Consider the following 13,452-nt stretch of genomic DNA (forward strand, 5'->3'; position numbering starts at 1 on the left):
TTTATACCCCCCCCCCCCCTCCCAACCCCCTCTTCACTTTTACTTTGTTCAGTGCTTACATATACACGTATATCTTTATCCCCACACATACACACACTTGTGTATATATAAATATTTGGAGACCTTCCCATCAAACACAAGAGTTCTAGCTTCTTTTATCTTAATTAGTCCTATTAAGCCTAAAATTCTCTCTCTTTCTAAGATGGCAGAGGTTGAAGACAGCCACAACGCACAGGGAATCAAGCTGTTTGGGGCGACAATAATAACTGTCCAAGAAAAGAAATCCGAGGACGAGAAATCCGAGGTCAAAGGTGACGATGATCATGGCAGCACAGCGGATAATCAGAAGAGGCCCGACAAGGTGATTCCTTGTCCGAGGTGCAAGAGCATGGAGACCAAGTTTTGTTACTTCAACAACTACAATGTTAACCAGCCCAGACACTTCTGTAAAGGCTGCCAGAGGTACTGGACGGCCGGCGGAGCTCTCCGGAACGTCCCCGTGGGGGCCGGCCGCCGGAAAAACAAACCGCCGTGCCGAGGGATGATAGACGGGTTGTCGGAGGGTTGCCTGTTTGATGCTTCTGGGTTGCTGCAAAATCTCGACTTTGATGGGGCGGTGGTGGAGGAATGGTACGCGGCGGAGCAAGGCGGCGCCGGCGTCGGAGGTTTTCGTAATCTTCTTCCGGCCAAGAGGAGAAGGAAGATCTCGGCTGGTCAACCTTGTTGATTCCTTATTTGTCCTGTAGCTCAATTATTCTATATTTAGAAAGAAAATAGAAACCAAAATTAAAGAAGACCAAAAAAAAAAAAAAAAACTTCTTGCTGCTTAGGTTATTTCCATATCTATATTCAATCTATCGTCAAAGTGTTAATGGAACAACAATCGCAGCCGTCCTAAATTTTATTTTATTCATCAAAATAGTTGTTAGATGATTGGGTTATTGAGTTTGACTAGTAAATTAGCTGATTGAGTTAGAAAAATGTATGTTAAATTAGCTGTTAATTGATAGCTGATTAGCTATATGCAAAAATGCAAAATGTCTCAAAAGAACTGATTGAAAAAGTTGTTTTGAACAATTTTTATATTGAATGTTGAATGTATAAGTCAGACAACTAATAATGGTCAAATAAACTATTTTATCCAATAAATTTTATGACACAATAAAACTCTCCATATATACTACTAGATTGGTATCAACTCTGAGGCTTCTGGTGATGGAGAATCAATAATTTTATTCGAAAAAATTGTAATATTATTAAAAACAGTGGGTTGCTCATTATTTTAGGTAGAAATACCATTAAGGCATCTGATACCATTAATTAATTAGTAGCATTTCAGAACAAGAATAAAATCCTAAAAGAGCACATACTATTTTAAGAAGATCATAGTAAATATGCTCTCAACATCATTTGGTAAATTTGTTCTATTACTCAGACGAGTGTGAGAGAAAAAATACTTTTGAGAGAACTGACCAAAATTCAGATACATAAAAAAAATTCGAGTATATATATAATGTGTTACATAGAAATTTTAACATTCATGGTCTAAAAAACTAAAAATAATTTATATGCTCTTTTATTTCCTAAAATCTCAATGAAATATTACTGGATTATTTATTTTCTGAGCCTAGTAAAACTGGGATATGATCTTTGTGGTGTCTTGTGTTGTTCAAGGATGGAGGTATTCTCCTGGGATGTAATGCAATTCCTTGAACACTTCAGAGCAAACAGCAATGGGCTTGCTCTTGAGGAACAAGATAGGGTTTACTTGACGGATACCGGTGACCATGCCGTTATTGGCGGTCAGGCTGACTCTTGTGAATTCTTTTGCCCACATGTCTTTAATAACCTCACTGCAATCTTCTTTCGGGCTTTTCAACGGCTTGATGCCGCAGATTTCATCCTCGTCGTGATCACCCTCCGCTTCCAGGTGGTACACGCCGTTAGCGTCGGTTTCGCCTTCCAGGCTGTAGGTCGTCTTCCCGTCGGTGGTGTTGTGGCACTCCAGCTTCACCTTGGCGCCTGCATGCATGCATGTTTTAACCAAGAACATAATGTTTTATACAAGAGGGCAATTCAGTCAATTTGGTCAGGCTATTAGCCCGATAATCATGTGATTTCAGGTCTATTGACCTTCTTAGTTTGAGCTGGTCAATTATGTGGTAAGTTTATCTCTTTGTTGTGCTTAGCCAGTTAAGGTCACAATGCAAGATTTACCCAGTGTACATCCCGGCAGATTTACTTCATTGCGGTGCTAGGGTTACAATTTAATTGGTTTATCTCCCTGTTATTCCTAATGTTGGGTTTTACCCACAACTTTGATTAGTGGGTTCGGGTTTTCCTGGTCACTAAAAAAAAAAGTGGGTTCGGATTTTCCTGGTCACTAAAAAAAAGAAAAGAAGGAAGAATATAATACCCGGCATTCTTTCCGCGACTCTGGTAACGAATTTGGCGCGGCAAACGTCGCAGTAAACTGTTCCGGTGACCTTGTAGCGGAACACTTTTTCTTCCTTGGCGCCGGAGACGCCGAGCAAGGAGACCAAGAAAATGACAGCGGCGATGAGGAGTGCAGATTGAACTTTTGCCATTTTTTTACAATTTTATATCTTTGATGTTATTATTATTTATCAAAGAGGATGCGTTTGAGAAGTTCTTGGTGGGGTGTGGTTTAAATATGTGTGCATGGCGGTTTTGTATGAGAGGCAGAGATTTATTCTCTAGCTTTAGTGGCTAAGGGAGAGCCAATTCCATGGAAGTAGCAAAAACTTTATCTTTGACTTTTCCTCTTTCCCCCTCTCTCTCTCTCATCTTTTACATTATATTTCGAATTAATAAATGTCTTCAAGACTTAAATTTGATTATTATATATCTCCATTTATCCAAATTGAAGCATATATCATGACCCCAAATTTGTAGTTGTGATGATCAACGTAAATATTGATTCCAACATCATGCATAGATATTAGTAAATAGTAAACAAATAGTGGAATGTGTAGTGACACTTATCAATATAATCACTCTTGATTTTGGCATCTTAATATATAATCACTTTTAAATAATATTACATGCATGCATATGGTTCTTGCTTTAGTTTATATATTTTCCAAAGGTTTTTAAATTCCTTAGAAGATTAAAAGATTAATGCAATGGATGATAAGAAGAAAAAAATTAAACACATCAGCTTGAGATAATGTAAGCACTATTAATGCAACAACAATTATAAAAAATGATACTTTTTTCGAGAGTCAACTCTAACTAAATTGACCAGACAATTAACTTAATAATTACAATATTCTAACCTAGTGACTTTATTTATTTGAATTGATCAATTATGAATAATTTAAATTGATTTATCCCATTATAATTCTTTATTAACTAAATTCACCACCTCACCCAAAACACATCACGTATATCAAGACAGAATTTAATTTGACGAATGTAATCTGCAATATAAATGAAAATTTTGGACGGAAGTGGTATAAATGCTTAATTGATTGAAAATGGGCGCCCCAGGAAGGTATGGGAGAGAAATTGCAGAATGCAGAGGATATGAAGGAGGAGAATGGGGAGCGAATGAGCGATGCTGACGTGCTTATGCGAGCAAATAGGACAGAAGCAAACAAATCTTCTAGAGACGCACTCCCGTATATATATCTTTCGACGACAATGATGGCGGCGCCATCCGCATTTTTGCTTCCTTGTTCGCCTCGATTTACCCTTCGTGCCGTATCCGCCAGCTCTTCTTCTTGTTAACCTTACTGTTCCTCGTCTTTATATTCATCGGATTTTTGCCGCCTAGGGCTCACCTGGAAATTCGCAAGCGTTTTTGGTAAAATTTTCTTTCGTTTCTCCCTCTTTCATCAATTCTCCCTGTATCAAAGATTTGGAATTTCTCGCTGGCATCTGTGAATTATCACTTCATGACAAATTTTTTCCGTTAAATGAACAAACCCTTTAGAGTTAAGAATGTTTATTCCCGCCAAATTCGTGACTGCCTAAACTTAAGTTAATTTGATTTCTCCTATATAATATGGAGCAAATGTTATTGCAATAAGCAAAGATAAATTTCTATTCAATTACAAAATTTGAGGGTTCTTTTGTATTTGCTTTATGTTGGATGGGGCAAGCTGAGGATGCATTGTTATGAATATATTTCACAAGCCTTATGATCATACCCTTCATGAGGTGTTGAGATCATTTTCTACTTTCCACAGTTTGGAGCAATAACTTACTTTCTGCTCCTATTAATTAGAGCCATAACTTGGTTTTCGCTCTGATGCTCCCTTTCTTGTAGAGTAGTGGTATCACTTGCAGCACTTGATCACTCTGGTCTACAATGATTTGCTCTCTGACAAAAATCTTGCCTTGCACCTATTAAACTATCTTGCTACTTGTGCTATGCCAGATTTTATATTTTTTCATGCTTTGCCTCTCCTGGCATGATTGGAATTGTCAATTATTTATTACTTCCAATACTTAGCAATTACTCTAGACTCAGGGTTTCACTAAATTTCTGCAGGCATGGACAATATTTGGAAGAACCGAAGGCTAAAAGCTTTTGCTACGAGTACAACTCATGGAGATGTTGTATTACCAAACCATATTATTCATTTGGAGGATGAACCAGATCATCTTCTTGTCCTTGTTCATGGCATCTTGGCAAGGTAAGCAAGTCTTGATCAAAAGATTGCTTTATGTTTTATGAGAGCTTGTTTTTTCTCCCTTCTTCTTGCCTTCTTGGTTGATCTCAATAGTTTCAACATAGCTTTCAGTCTGATTTGATTATTTTGTTCATGGTCTATTAACATGTCAATTAGAAATTTGGTATATTTTCCGTTTCTGTTTTCACTGAGTTCTTGAAGTGATGCAGCACAAGTGATTGGACCTATGCACAAGCAGAATTGAAGAGACGGCTGGGAAGAAAGTTTTTGATTTATGGTATTCTTTTAATTGGAATGTGTTGAATCTCATAATTTCATATTTCTGTTCACCTTTGTTTGCTATTATCTGTTTCCAATTACATGACTATCAAACAAGAAAGGAAAAGTGTCATAATACCCTTTAAGTATCTGATGTATTATTATTAATTATGATATGATGGGCTGAATGCTGCAATAGATAGAAGCTACAGCCACCTCTTGATCCTGAATTATACTGTATCTAACATGAGTGTAAGGAGAAGAGATCAGAACCAAGGACTACTTTATTTTTCATAAATCAGTACTATTATGACTGTAGTGGTTTGGTAGAAAGTGCGTTTTGGTCACAGAATTGTCCACTTTGTCTTTTATCACAAGTGAAAAAGGAAATGCAATCAACTGCTGTGTCAAAATCTAGTTTGATGACAATTTATGATCATAACCTTGTTAAATTGCTATTGTTGACAGAATTTCTTTCAAATGGGAATATTTGTCAGATTTGAGTTGCTCAGTTTCTTCTGTTTCCTTATGTCTTATGTATCAGAATCTCCTATGGTGAATGATAAATTACTCTGTAATTCTTTTGATTAAGAAAATTGCAAGTTCTCTAGATTAATATAGAACATTGTGTTCTTCTCTTTGCAGCAAGTTCTTGCAACACATATACCAAAACATTTACTGGGATTGATGGAGCTGGAAAACGACTGGCAGATGAAGTGAGTGTGTAAATGAATTGGTCTATTTATGAACCTTGGAAATTGGGCTTTGTTGGTGCAGCTAGTTGTGTTAATATGTAAAAATTTATAGAAATGGTTATGGCATCTAAATCTTATATCTTTCATCTTTTAATCAAGTATAACATAAGCAGGTCAGGCTAGTTGTGGAAAAGGCAGAGAGCCTAAAAAAGATTTCTTTTATTGCCCATTCACTTGGCGGGTTGATTGCAAGATATGCAGTTGCTGTTCTTTATACTCCGAACATATCTAGCAATCAGTCCCAAGATATGGTTGCTTCAAGTGCTGCAAATGGGAAGCCAGTATGCTCTTCAAATAAAGGATTGATTGCTGGGCTAGAACCAATTAATTTTATCACCTTGGCTACCCCCCATCTTGGAGTCAGAGGTAACAAACAGGTTTGTTGTCTCTGAAGATGTTTTGTTTTTGCACCCATGATAAGGCAATGTTCCATGATTTTCTGAATTATTGGTAGTTTTCACTAAGGTTGGATGGTATATTAAATGACACTGGATTATTCTTCAGTGATTTCAAAAAGAATAATCTCATGGGTATCATGCCATGTTTTATTAAAGAGTGTGTTGTGTGATATGTGCACAGAGAAAGATGCAATGTCGTATTTGATGATGATCCTTTTTAGTGTAAAGCATTGAAAGTTATTCTAGTCTGTTTCTTATAAAACCACAATATATAAACTTTTAAGATTATTGCAGCTGTAGGATAGATTACAAGGAATGGATTGCTGATGTGCAGACAATTGGTTTTTGTTTTATGGTTCAGCTTCCATTTCTCTTTGGAGTACTGATCTTAGAAAAACTTGCTGCACCAATGGCCCCCTTTTTTATTGGGCGAACTGGTAGGCAGCTCTTCCTTACGGATGGAAAACCAAATATGCCGCCTCTTCTATTGAGAATGGCATCGGATTGTGAAGATGGGAAATTTATGTAAGATACTTCCAAAATGCATTTATAGTTTGCTTCTGCTTATCTGTATTAGAGCTTTTTACTAATTTTATCTTCTCTTTCCTGTGCAAGATCCGCACTTGGTGCTTTCACATGCCGTGCCATTTATGCAAACGTGTCTTATGACCGTATCCTACTCTCCTCTTTTCCTTCAAAAATTCAATCTTTACACTTAACATAGTTGGTTGGCTTACATCCTTGACATAGCCTAGATATAGTTGGTTGGCGTACTTCCTCTATAAGAAGGGAGACGGAGCTTCGCAAGGTAATTTGTGGTATCTACTTATTTGTGACAGTACATATATGCATACTTTTAGTTAAAACGACTATGGATTTTGATTTTGGTGTGGAAAGGATGGATTTTAGTTTTCATGCTAGAAGTTGTGTTTCTTCTATTTTCATGACACTATTTTTTGAAATTAGTCATCTTCATGCAACTAACTGTATGTGTTTTGTGGTTTCATACCAAACTGAAGTGAAGTTTCATAAATTTTCAGCCCCCTAAACGATCTTTGGTTGGCTACAAGCATGTTGTAGATGTCGAATATTGTCCTCCAGTTTCATCGGATGGTCCTCATTTCCCTCCCGAAGCAGCAAAAGCAAAGGAGGCTGCCCAAAATGAACCCAGCGTGCAGAATACACTAGAATACCATGAAATCATGGAAGGTAGTAGTAATACTAATACATGGCAACGGTTATTCCATATTGTATTTATAACACATCGTGGGTTGGGTTTGAAACAGAGGAAATGACACGCGGCTTGCAACAATTAGGGTGGAGGAAAGTCGATGTTAGCTTCCACTCAGCATTCTGGCCTTTCTTTGCTCATAATAACATACATGTATGCATGCATATAAGCTTCTGAACACTGTTTTCTTGGTCTCGATCTCTTCTATGTATGTATATATGTTGTTGATACTAGTTTTGTGGAAACAGGTGAAGAATGAATGGTTTCATAATGCTGGAGCTGGAGTCATTTCTCATGTTGCAGACAGCATAAAGCAACAAGAGAAGCTACAAGGATCCAACACATTCATTTCTGCCAACTTGTAATCCCCTCTAGTTACAGATGATAGGACAGGGCTAATGCTTCGGTCATAATAGATTACGAGGCTTACCGAACTACCTTTGCCCTAACTTAGAGAGAGAAGGCTGATCGATCAAGCAGAATCCGAATACGACTTTCACTAAACAAGAGCTCTTTACTGCTAATAAGCTCATCACAACTTCACATTCAACAACAGCAAGAAAACGACTCTAAGTATGGTGACCACGGACTTACTATAGCACCAACAGCTAGCTTGCTTTCACTTGGTATCGGATCTTTCCCAAATGAAAAATTTGCCTCTCCACGGGAACTCCTACTACTTATAGTTAGTCTATCTACGTCATTCTTTCTTTAATAAGTAAATTTCCTAGGGTCAAGCCTAGTAGAGCTCCTAGTCCGACAAGACTAGCGAGACAATGTAATACTTTTTAGTTAAAATGTAATATCTTTTATGAATTTATAAAAATATATTATATTTTAACTAAAAAATAGTACATGTCTCACATGAGATAATTTTACACACTTATTCTTATTATTCTTATTATAATAAATATGCTTATAAATGAGAATTAATTTTTTTTTTATGTAAATTTATATTCTTATGTTTGTTTCAGGTAATTTTATTTTTCTCAAGGGGATATACATATAACATTCCTCAAGGAATGTAACATACCATTTAGATAGGATTTTGAAGGGGATGCACTTCCCTCACAATTTTTAGGTTATCTAAGATTACCATACATATTTACAAATTTTAACATTTTATTTCTAATTATTATAAAATATATGTATATATAATTTGAGATCACGAGGCCGGCAGTGGCAAATCTGATTCCATTTGGAAGTGTGAGTAATTAGATAGGCATATATGAAAAATTGTAATTGTATTAATCTATTAATCAAATTGATATTGTAATTGTACACAATGCAATAAAATATAAAATAAATTGGGATTTAAAGGATTCAGCGAGTCACTTTTCATAAAAACAAAGCTGTAATATAATGTTATTCTTTGGAGCTGTGCGGCAAACTAAAATGCTGAAGCTAGTATGCTAAAAAGATGACAATGCTTAAGTACAATCATAGTTTCGATGGCTAATACAAAGCTTCCTACTTGGAAATCTCCACTAAGAATTTTGTCTCTTTTCCGAACCGTAACAATATAAATCATCGAGATTTTCATCAACCAAAAATCAATCTAAGCAGTGAGAGAAGAAAGAGAGCAATTCAATACTGAGATACAGTATGGCGGATCCAAAGGCAGGAGGGGTAGTAAAGAAGGGGCACGAAGAAGGGATAAAAATGGCGGTTTCACTTCTCGAAGAATTCGGGCTCCCCATGGGGCTCCTACCTCTCGCGGACGTGATCGAGGTGGGGTTCGTGAAGAGCAGTGGGTACATGTGGATTGTGCAGAAGAAGAAAGTGGAGCACAACTTCAAGATGATCAGCAAGCTGGTGAGCTACGACACGGAAATATATGGGTATGTGGAGAAGAAGAGGATCAAGAAGCTGAAGGGGGTGAAGGCGAAGGAGCTGATGCTATGGCCCCCTGTGAGTGAGATCAGTGTGGATGATCCTCCCACTGGCAAAATTCACTTCAAGAGTCTTGCGGGGATCACTAAGACGTTCCCGGTTGACGCTTTTGCTGCTGGGCAGTGAGTGAATGAAGTGATCCGTGAATTGTTGAGGCAAACTGATTACATGTTAGTTGTGGCCTTTTGGGGATCAATGTCATAATTTAATGTTTTATCTTTCAGATTCTGTATGTTCTTCTACAGTGAATGTATTTCTCTGTTTCCAAGCTTGGCACCATCAATAAAATCATGTTTAGATACATTTGTATCAAAGAAATGAATGACCAAAAAAAATAAATCACATACAGTGAATGTATTTACATATATCAACATGCATGGGTTAAATAAATTATGAGTAATAATACATGGGATTCCATTTTTTACTATATTTTTCTACTTAGTTCTACTATGCATACTCTCAATTTTACTCTCTGGTGTGGCAAATAAGGATTGATTATTTTTTTTCATGTGAGTCCACAGAAAAATGTTTACATCAAAAATTTGTGAGAGAAAGTAAACATTGAGAGTATAAAATGAGAGTCACCAAGTATTTTTGTTTTCTACTCCATACTAAGTTTCATGCATTTTGAGATTAATAGAAGGGGGTGGACCATTATATTACTTTTGTTCATTCTCGTCCAATAAATTTAATTTTTAGTGTGATGTTAAAAAATATTGAAAAATGAACTAGGTTGTTTGTTGTTGGTCTTGAGATTAGTAGGACAAATGGGTTTCTAAGATTCTATATGATAGCATCACCGTTAGAAATAGCCCAAGCAACCTTTTGAAGGCTGCTGAAGTGTAAGCAGGAAGTCATTACACTAGATGCTGTAATGGTGCATGAATAGTTGATGTGAGAAGAGGGCAAGTGGCCTATTTATATTGTTTATATATGTCCATGTAAAACGAGTGATTGTCATGCCTCAATCAATCATGTCCACTCATGAAACGAGTGGTTGCAATGTCTTAATCAATCTCATCCACCCATTTGTCGCTCCATCTCACACTCTTTCCCTTAGCTAATTTTAATTTATTTGCATAAGAAATACGGTAGACTAATTTGAGTAGTGTGTGATACACACTTGTAAGTTAGGGGTTTGAGTCTTGGTGGCTGTGCGCCTGTGCCTCTTTCTCTTTTCGCAACTTTATAAATGTAAAAAAATAGGACTTGATAAAGTTAGCCAGCAGAAGTGAAAAATGAAGACTTATCAAGTAATTAGACGTACAAGTCGAGGTTCTTTTGTTTTCTTTTGTCTCAAGGATAATGAGAGTTTATGTTTCACAATTTCAGGTAAAACAGAATGCATGGAAGCTTTAACATTCTCTTGAATTTTGTAGGATATGATCGAACCTTTGACAAAGACGGATAAATATGCAGCGTACAACATCAGGGACTTTCATGTAAAGCTATGGAGTAGAACTATCTTGTATATTAATGAACAAATGAGTAGGCTATAAATAGTATACAAAAGAGGAGTAGCAGAAGTTACAACATAAACTAGTCTACAGGAATAAATTTAGAATAGATAAATAACTGTAGAAAATATCAGCCACATATAGGCTTAACATTTCATACCATAAGAGGCATATGCGTGTCAGCGTGAGAAGCTAATATGATCTACTAAAGGATTTTAGCAAGACAAGTTTAAGTAAAGAACAACAGAACTCATGACAACTATGGAAGACACAAATTGCAGGAATATCTTTACTAACTTTTAGAAGAGTTAAAATGCATCAATGTTGGAGTATGCCTGCCAAATAACTACTTAACCAAATTCATGGCAATCTAGAAAGCTGACAAGAGAGCAAATGAATTTACTCTCTTTAAAATTAAGAAACATGTTATATAATCATGGATAGTATATATAGAACAATACATTATAGCCAACATGAAGTATTAACCATAATTTAGTAAAATAAATTCCAAAAACACATTGGGATATTAATCAATGTTTAAAGAATTAATATCACTTTTGAACTTTTTGGTCTCATAACTATTGGAGTCATATTACTTTGGGTGCACAACATTTAATTTTTTAATGGTGTCTAACTTCATTTTTAAAAAAAAATTTATTTATCATCCTTGGTCCTTCCGATCAAATTGGCAATCATATCTTGTCGGATGTCATTTTTGAGGGTTAAAATGGTCAACTTAGGTGATAGTCTACATTATCAATCAAAACAAAGGATAATATCAAATTTCACTTCAACACACCTTATGTTCAACCTAGCGCTAATCGCTTTTCCTTCAATTGAAAAAAATTTAGGGTATTTACTGAAGCTCAATTTATATGAAGTTAGATATCAAAATTAAAAATATAAAAAAGTAGCAGTACCAAATTAATAGGACCCCAAAAGTGATATTAATTTGACTGATATGTAGACTAGCATCAGAGTTGACCATTTTACCCTTCAAAAAATGACATTCGGCAAGATTTGGCCGGAAGGACGATATATATCAAGAATGATTAAAAAAAATTAGGCATCAAAATGAAAAAAAAAAAATTAAAAATATACGTTCAAAGTAATAAGATTTCAATAGTCTTTACACCAAAAGTGAAATTAAATCATTTCAAAGGACAAAGTGGTATCTTGTAGTGAGTGAGAAATGATGCTTTATCGGTCAAAGCTGAAATAATGGTGAAGAGAGTTTATATGACAACACACGATCTCATTTGTGTTGTGGAAAATAAACCCACTATAGCATGTGCAGTGCTTTGTGATGGTCTACTCACACGTCAGGTTTGGGCACTCTCCAATATTGGTATGGTTAGGAATTTTTTATTTTATTTTTATTTTTTGGAATCACTTTATATATTTGGATTGCCTAACCATTGAAAAGCAAACCTTAGCTTTTGCGAAAAGAATTACATTTGCTTTCGTCTCAGGGTAGTTATAGAAGCACAGAACTTAAATGGTAATTTTTTAACCGAAGTTCTATTCACCTTATAATTTCATGGGATGAAGTCAGATTAAAATGTTTTCCCCTTCGTGAACCAATCGATATTCATAGTTTCGTTATCTTATCTTACATTACATTCAGTCACAAATTTGGTCCCATCCAAAAACAACTTTATAGTATAAATAACACTAGGTATTTAATTTTGTGAGTTCTTGGTCAAAGATTCCAATATAATCACTAACCCAAACTAGTCAACACTAAAATTCTTTACAAAAATGTTGAGACAAACAATAAAAACGTTGTTATCAGAGTAGGGTTAAGTGCAGTGTTTCATGCGAGACAATGATTCAAAGATCTAAATATAAATACAAATTTTGTGTCTTAAAATTTTTTAATTTTTTTCTTGATCGAAATAATAAACATATGATGTATTTTATTATACAATTTGATAATTATTAATATCTCTAGCTATTATAATCGATCATGAATAAACCCACCGCAACAAATAGTTTATTTTCAGTCTCTTATATATTTCTCCTCTTCGTTTAACAAGCATATTATGTTTGAATTATTACATTTTAACACACTTTAAAATGGATAACCCAAGGAGAATAAAGGTTCTAGATTATAGTTCAATTCAACATTCGACAACTTCAAATATAATACTTTGATTTAAACTAATGACTTGTTTCTCTCCAATTGGTCGCATTATAATTATAGTTGGGTCCACCGCAAACATTAAGGATAATAACTTGTAACATTGAATATATCATGGTCAAAATTACCATTAACAATACATCCAAGATAACCCAACATGTGATTTTGAATGTTAATTTAATTATATGAATATTAAGTGGCTACATATATAATTGAATTATATACATGTAGTCATCACTCATCATTTCATCAATAGTATATTAGCAAATACTTAATATGATGTGTGAATTGTTTGAGTATATTATGTATTTATACATTCTTAGAGTTAGTATTATTCTTTGATTTTTTTCTTTTTTTCCTTTTTTTTTTTTGATTTAGACAGTTAGTGATGAATACAAAGGCACTACAACCCACATTAACAACTTAGTTGGTTATGTTATTGGGTAGCAGATTGTGAATCGGACGCATGATAGCTCCTCTTGTAGGGGTGGTAGCTCGATCTTTGTGGTTATTACCAAGTGCCGACCTTTCTACCTAATGGACCATTAAATACGTGGTTATCTTGTTGAGTTAGGACATGAGCCTTTGGGGTGAGAGATTTTGCCTTTTTTTTTTTTTTTTTTTTTTTTTTTTTTTTTTTTTTTTTTTTTTTTTCC

At 35.1% G+C, this 13,452-nt stretch overlaps 4 protein-coding genes across 4 annotated transcripts; 3 read left to right on the forward strand and 1 right to left on the reverse strand.

The window, feature by feature from the left end:
• The first annotated feature begins 155 nt into the window (after positions 1-155).
• On the forward strand, positions 156-1,063 carry LOC116032877 (dof zinc finger protein DOF1.5-like). Its single transcript, XM_031275617.1, has one exon. It carries the CDS (start codon positions 203-205, stop codon positions 725-727), a length of 525 nt encoding a protein of 174 aa, XP_031131477.1. The 5' UTR covers positions 156-202; the 3' UTR covers positions 728-1,063.
• A 514-nt stretch (positions 1,064-1,577) lies between these two features.
• On the reverse strand, positions 1,578-2,627 carry LOC116031445 (pollen allergen Che a 1-like). Its single transcript, XM_031273656.1, has 2 exons — positions 2,417-2,627; positions 1,578-2,022 (listed from the first exon to the last, which is right to left on the reverse strand). The coding sequence occupies exons 1-2, from the start codon at positions 2,586-2,588 to the stop codon at positions 1,670-1,672; spliced, it is 525 nt and encodes a 174-aa protein (XP_031129516.1). The 5' UTR covers positions 2,589-2,627; the 3' UTR covers positions 1,578-1,669.
• An 889-nt stretch (positions 2,628-3,516) lies between these two features.
• LOC116031766 (putative lipase YDR444W) lies at positions 3,517-8,185 on the forward strand. Its single transcript, XM_031274066.1, has 11 exons — positions 3,517-3,829; positions 4,520-4,664; positions 4,871-4,938; positions 5,565-5,635; positions 5,788-6,051; positions 6,434-6,597; positions 6,688-6,743; positions 6,828-6,880; positions 7,113-7,281; positions 7,359-7,456; positions 7,552-8,185. Exons 2-11 carry the CDS (start codon positions 4,522-4,524, stop codon positions 7,666-7,668), a joined length of 1,203 nt encoding a protein of 400 aa, XP_031129926.1. The 5' UTR covers positions 3,517-3,829; positions 4,520-4,521; the 3' UTR covers positions 7,669-8,185.
• Positions 8,186-8,908: 723 nt separating this feature from the next.
• On the forward strand, positions 8,909-9,322 carry LOC116033365. Its single transcript, XM_031276114.1, has one exon. The coding sequence runs from the start codon at positions 8,909-8,911 to the stop codon at positions 9,320-9,322; it is 414 nt and encodes a 137-aa protein (XP_031131974.1).
• Positions 9,323-13,452: the final 4,130 nt, after the last annotated feature.

The sequence above is a fragment of the Ipomoea triloba genome, chromosome 10, assembly GCF_003576645.1.
Source record: "Ipomoea triloba cultivar NCNSP0323 chromosome 10, ASM357664v1".
In the NCBI taxonomy this organism is placed as follows: domain Eukaryota; kingdom Viridiplantae; phylum Streptophyta; class Magnoliopsida; order Solanales; family Convolvulaceae; genus Ipomoea; species Ipomoea triloba.